This window comes from Sinocyclocheilus anshuiensis, unplaced genomic scaffold, assembly GCF_001515605.1.
Source record: "Sinocyclocheilus anshuiensis isolate Anshui unplaced genomic scaffold, SAMN03320099.WGS_v1.1 scaffold220, whole genome shotgun sequence".
Classification (NCBI taxonomy): Eukaryota; Metazoa; Chordata; class Actinopteri; order Cypriniformes; family Cyprinidae; genus Sinocyclocheilus; species Sinocyclocheilus anshuiensis.
Window position 1 is genome coordinate 757,830 of NW_015554086.1, and position 6,398 is coordinate 764,227.

At 37.3% G+C, this 6,398-nt stretch overlaps 1 protein-coding gene across 5 annotated transcripts in view; it reads right to left on the reverse strand.

Moving 5' to 3' along the window:
- Positions 1–695: 695 nt before the first annotated feature.
- Positions 696–6,398, reverse strand: part of LOC107669227 (brain-specific angiogenesis inhibitor 1-associated protein 2-like protein 1) — a 22,102-nt gene continuing 16,399 nt past the window's right edge. For 2 of the 5 annotated variants that reach the window (XM_016461387.1, XM_016461391.1), the window contains 4 exons: positions 4,466–4,525; positions 4,190–4,349; positions 1,814–1,857; positions 696–1,717 (listed from right to left, as the gene is read on the reverse strand). In XM_016461387.1, the coding sequence (XP_016316873.1) occupies positions 1,645–1,717; positions 1,814–1,857; positions 4,190–4,349; positions 4,466–4,525 (337 nt within the window). In that variant the 3' untranslated portion in view covers positions 696–1,644. The remainder of the gene's footprint in view (positions 1,718–1,813; positions 1,858–4,189; positions 4,350–4,465; positions 4,526–6,398) is intronic. The other 3 variants (XM_016461390.1, XM_016461389.1, XM_016461388.1) reach the window with 3 other exon arrangements.

The window sequence follows — 6,398 nt, forward strand, 5'->3', positions numbered from 1 at the left end:
CCTCCCGGAGCAGTGGTATGCAGAGTTATTTTCTCCGAAATAAACTCTTTCCCTGTATCCAATATGAACCGAATCGTATTCGATTGGAAAACAGGCTGTTTATTCCCGGGAATGGAAAAACTCGCCTTGATGCGGACGTTTTCCCACTCGCCACGAGAAAAAAATACCCAGCTCACAGCAAGCATGACGTCACCAGCCAGCTTCGTCCGTAAACTGTTGAACGGTAAATCCAATAATGCATCAGTTGAGTACAGCTTCCACAATCTTCACGGTGAAGAAAGCGAGAATGACGCAGCAGCGGGCTGCAGTGGGCTATATACCAGGGAGGCGGGACTCCCTGATCGCTGCCGCGATTGGTCTGTCAGTCTGACAGACATGGTGTATTTGGTGCTTCCGCAGTCGGTCACGCCTGAGGCGTTCCCCTTAGTGAGATACCGAACGGATGTTAGAAAGAGAACCATTTATGACAGATTCAGATTTTTACAATGAACACAGTAAATTTCTTACTCACCTGCACCAGTTTAACCAATACAGCATTTTTATAGGGTATGGGATTAATAAAGTGTGTTAGAAAATGAAAAATTGATAATCTAGACCGAATAAGTATTCATCTTGATCCTGTAAGGAACAGGACAACTATTACTGAGAATAGCATTTTTTTTCAGAGAAAATATAACAGAACAATGGTAAAATAATAATATCTAACACATTTTTATTTCGGAGTAATGTGGTATGACAAGAATTGGGGCAATGATTCAATATCACAGCACAAAAAGAAAAAGGTATGAAAGAAAAGACTGTATCCCCTATATGATAACATGATTGCAAAGGCATAACATGTACACAAATTTACAAGACTTCGTTAAAAAAACAATCAGTATGTATTTACTTAGGACCCAAGGATTTCTCTTCCATAGTGAAAAATGCTCATGAGTTTGAGCTGATGTCCAGCTAAAGCCAATAAGCCAACATTCAACTGTGCAGCTAGTAAGAATGTTATCACCACACATTGCACTCATCTTTAACATGAGGAATAAACAATTCAACTAAGTGTCTTTACATTGTCGTTCTTTAAATGTGTAAAAGGTGTGAAGGATAAGGAATACATAAGCATTTTAAAACAACAAAACCATGATATCGTATAACAAAAACAGGCTAAAATTAATTCATACCAACTGAAACACTTTGGCAACGGGCAAACCTCACACTACTTCACTGGATTTTGAAATGAAATTTGATCTGGTTATGCGACGTGTTTCTAAATAGGGGCTGCAATACCTCCAACCTTAAAATATACATTTGGGTTTTTGGTTTACCTTTACAAAGCCCCAGACATAGAGGACCAATATGGTCAGAAAATAGCTATTCAAGAGCCTGTTTGGTGCTGTGCATTCTCTTGGAAACTCAAGTGTATGAATCCAGTTACAATTTAAAATAATTTAATCAAAGTCTAAAATTCTTATAAATAATGCCTCCTGGAAATTTTTATCTGCAGGTTTGCATTTTTAGAAACTTTAAGGATTAAAACTGATGTTGTAACAGAACCCTTTCATTTGGCTCCATTGCCATATCTGCAATGCACCAATATAGGCAAAACCTCTGAGACACAACTTCACATCAGGGCAGGGGCTGCATGCAGTCTCATCATATGATTGGTGCAGATCTGTCATTTGTGACGGTGGGTCTAAGTTTGACGGTGGCAAATGGATTCCCACCCCTGATGAGGAAAACAGACATTGTGATTGCAGAGAATGGGTTAAATGCTAGTGCACTGTAGTAATACTAATAATTAATTCTGTTAGAAGATACTCACCCAAGGAATGGCGGCACTGAGTGACCATTTGGCAAAGATGCCTGCTGCAAACACACAAATAAGAATAAAAAGTGATCAGCATAAATCGTGCTTCCATTCTTTAGAACTTAAAGCGGAGAGTGGATTTTCCCCGTCAGACTGGTTCGATTAGGATGTCAACACATAATTCTGTCCCTTCACCAGCTGACTAAGTACCTGGAACAATCGCAGTGTCCTATGACCTCATCATATGCGTCAGGAATCTTGATCATCTTGAAACGCTTGCTTTCACTGTCTGAGTGTTGAAAATCTAATCATAACCACTTCAAGTGACTATGAACTGTAAACAGTCAGCGAAAATGCTTGTTTCTTTATGAATAAGAGAAGGGTGTACTGGGAGTATTCTAGAGTTAAAATCTGTCTCAGGCAGGCCTTATTTCATATTAAAGGAGTAGGTCACTCAAAAATTAACACACTGTCATTATTTACTCACTAATGTCATTCCAAATCATTCCAAATTGTCTGAACTACAGTTCATAGTGACCACAGGCTGTCAAACACCCAATATTATAAAAAAACGAAAACAAAACTAACAAACAAAAACACCATAAAAGTAATCCATATGACTCTTTTTTTCTGAACAATGAATTATGACCACAGGCTCTCAAGCTCTAAAAAACAAAAACAAAGCAAAGCAAAACAAAACAAAACAGAACGATGCGTGGACCTTTCCGGTCCCCGGTCCCCCCCTCTACTGCCCTATCAAAATAAAGGCAAAAACAAATCTAAAAAAACACACAAACTATAAAAGTACACCATGTGACCACCCCCCCCCAGCTCCAAAAAAATACTCCACATGACTCATTTTGTAAGTCATAGCATGGTTTAAGGAACAGAATTGCAGGCAATTAACCAAGATGTCTTGTTTTACAGAAAGTTGCATTAAGATTTATGTGTTCCACAGCAAAAGGTAAAGGCATACAGTTTTGGAATGACATGACATTCCTATTTTTGTCTATTGACTATTGGCAGAATTCCTATTTTTGGGTGAACTATACCGTAAAATGCTCATCAAAGGACAGACTTTGGTCATCAGACCTTCCACAACAGTCCACACACTTTTAGTCACCAGCCCATCATCACAAGATCACATTCAAGGTGAATTAGTTGTGGCCAAACACTTTAAATTTGATCTCAGTGCCCTGAGGTAGTACACGTGGTTTGAGGTCATTCAGAAGAGGAAGCCAGATATTCAGATTCAGTTTGACATCAGCTGATATAGTACAGCTCTAAATATCTCCACTCTCCTTCACAATGTGAAAACCAGGTAGGGAGCATTTTTCAGATGTCTTTTTATTTTTCACAATGATAGTAATGCAGAGCATTCATCTACCCCTCCCTAGGCCCCCTGGCAAAGAACAAAGGTTACATTATTGCAGGTCTTAGAACGTATCTTTTGTGGTTATTGCCACTTATGTAGATCTAATTAGTAAAATTCAAAGTCTAATGTATAGCTGAAGAAATATAGCTGGGTCCAAAAGAGACTAGTGAGAATACTTTACATAATTTTATATTACATAACACATATTTGCATTATTTTCTAATTGAATGAAATTGGTTACAAATTACATTAGAAGCAATAATTTGAGCTTTCGATGCTTTAATGACAGCAGCTCTCAAGCTGCATGAACAAAGTTTGTGTAAACCCTGATGATCATGTTCTCCAGCATGATTTGAGATCATCTAAAGAGCATCTTGAGCTCCAATGGAAGAACATCTTCACTGTCTATAAAAAAGAGCTTACATGATGAGTGTCTCAAACTTATTTTTTATGATTAGTGACTTAAAAATAGTGCAATCTTATATATTTACTTTTCATTTGACAAATCTTTAATGTATATATTTTTTTGAAAGTCTCTGAAGCTCACTAAGGCTGCATTTATTTGTTATTTGTAATATGCCAATTTGGTGCTCAATAAACATTTCTTATCGATGTTGAAAACAGCTGTGCTGTAATATTTTTGTGGAAATTGATACATTTTTTAGACAAATTCTTAGAAGAACAATATTTATTTGAAGAGATCTTTTGTCTTTACTTTTTTTTTGTTCCCAGCCAAATTAAATATTTTATAAAGCAACAGTGTTGTATGCATCTTCATACTGCACTGTATGCATTTTCTACGTGTACCATCTGTGCAGTAATAGAGGTTTCATGTTCGCCCTAGAAGGAAACCTGATCCGATCAGGGGACTCCCTCTCAGAATACACCAATGAATTGCCTACTTTATGTCAAACACAAAAGGATAGGCCCAGATACTCCTCTCCATCTCTCTTTACAGAAAACGGCTGCTTTTCCAACTAACTTTGCTTTCCTATTCGCCAGTGCAGTGTGTTTACCATGTTCTGTGGAGAGGGGGTGGAGGGCTTGATGGGTCTGTCCCTGGATGAGTCACTGTAGTCAGGCGGGGGCAGCAACATGGGTTCCTCCACCTCCTCGTCTTCCTCCGGCTGCTCTGGATCAGTCACACTCTGGCTACGCAATGGGCTCTCAACTCTGCTGAACAAAATACATAAATTGATGTCTTACTGTTTTGTTAATGGATAGATAAACATGGTTAGTTTCAGCTGAAATCACATGATTTTCTCTCAAATTCAAAGGAAAAGCAGTCTCACCTGTTGGCAATCACTGGCTCATTGTAAGCCCGACAATAAGATGAGGGAAACCAGCCCCGTCTGCAATTAAAATAAAAAAATATCCATAATGAGCATCATGATTTTCTAACAAAAATGGGTACCAGCTCAATTTCCATATGCATTAAGGCTTTTTGATTTCAACTACTGTATGACAAATCAAAAACCACTGTATTGGCACAAATGTAAAGTGAAACCATGTACCACGAAGAGTACATTTGGTTTTGGTTGCTTAGGAACTGTCACACCGCCAGCTACACATAACTTTGAACTGAGCCTTCAAGAGTGCGTCAGTGCATTAAGACATTTTCACTTCTCAAAATAGTGGTGACAGCATAATGGGTAGTGAGGGAAAATCTGTGGACCTTGGACCTCTGAAATGGCAGAGCTGCTCATTAAAATATGCAAAACAAACAAGTACAAGACCACACAAAGCACAGCCACTGATGCCTCCACTGCAGAAGGATCATTTGATCCTTCTTGATCCTCTCGTTTGTATGTTGCTATGGATGAATGATTAAATGCATGTTAATATAAAGAACAGATGCACCTGTTAGCTTTAAAATATTGTTTTTAGTGTCAGCAAAAGGAATTGCAAAAATTGTCATTCTCAAAAAAGAACAACAATCTGATAGTTTAATCGAATCTAACCAAATTGACTGAAATTCAGCTTTACTGTAATGAGGAGTAGGCTAACAAATTTAATTGCACATAAATGACATTATTATGTGCATCTGAGACAATTATTTTGTGAATTTAAGATAAAGCAGAGCTGCACAGTTCCAAGGTTTTCCTCGTGTTTGTTGTTAAAGTCTGTGTGAACGAAAAAAAAAAAATAGAGGGCAGGCCATTTTTTGCCATCTATAGCTTGCAGCAGACTGATTGGTTGAAGGGGAATGGTCCGAGAAGAAACATAATTTCAGAGGGGAATTTCAGATTTTGACTAAATATTACAATCTATTTTTTCTGTGGCTGAACCAATTAATTCTTAAACTAAATAGCATACATTTTGATTTCACACATAATTTAAAAGCTACTAAATTCAAGAATAAAATTCAATTCATATGAAGTTTCATGCTAACCAACTCTTGTCTGAGGTGTACCCACGTCGGCGTTCTGTGTCTAAATGAAGGCAACAGTTTTGTTACATGCAAAGTACAATAAATTTAGGCCTAAAAATAAGCCTACTGCCATGCAAAGGCTTACGGCAGCAGCATATTTGTTTCCTCTCAATGACGGAGAGGCACAAGCACCTCTAACATGTCTGACATGTTGAACATGTCTCACCAAATTCTGCAAATTAGCAGAGTAAATCTAATGAACAGAAACATGGAACCAGTCTTCCCAGCTCAAGAAAGCTGATGTTGCTAACATTCAAGTCAAAGTGCAGCATGGACAAAGATAATGTATGACTGAAAATTTGCAGTGTCCTCAATGTCCTTTTAAAAATAAAATGTACTTTTTTTCTGCAGAACACAAGACAAAATTTTGAAGAATGTTTCAACTGTTTTCTTCATATAATAAAAAAAAACATTATTTCTATATACAGTGCCGTGAAAAGGTTTTTGCCCCCTTCCTGTTTTTTTTATTTTTTGCACATTTGTCACACTTAAAAGATTCAGATCATCAAACAAATTTTAATATTACACAAAGATAATGCAAATAAATACAAAATGCAGTTTTTAAATGATGATTTCATTTATTAAGGGAAAAAAGCTGTCCAAACCTTCCTGGCCCTATGTGAAAAATTAAATCATGAAAGAACTGTGATTAACCACATTATTTTAGAGAGCGGAGTTAAATTTCACTAGCCACACCTAGGCCTGATTACTGCCAGACCTGTTGAATCAAGAAATCACTTAAATAGAACCTGTCTGACAAAGAGAAGCATGCTTAAAGAGCAACACATCATGCC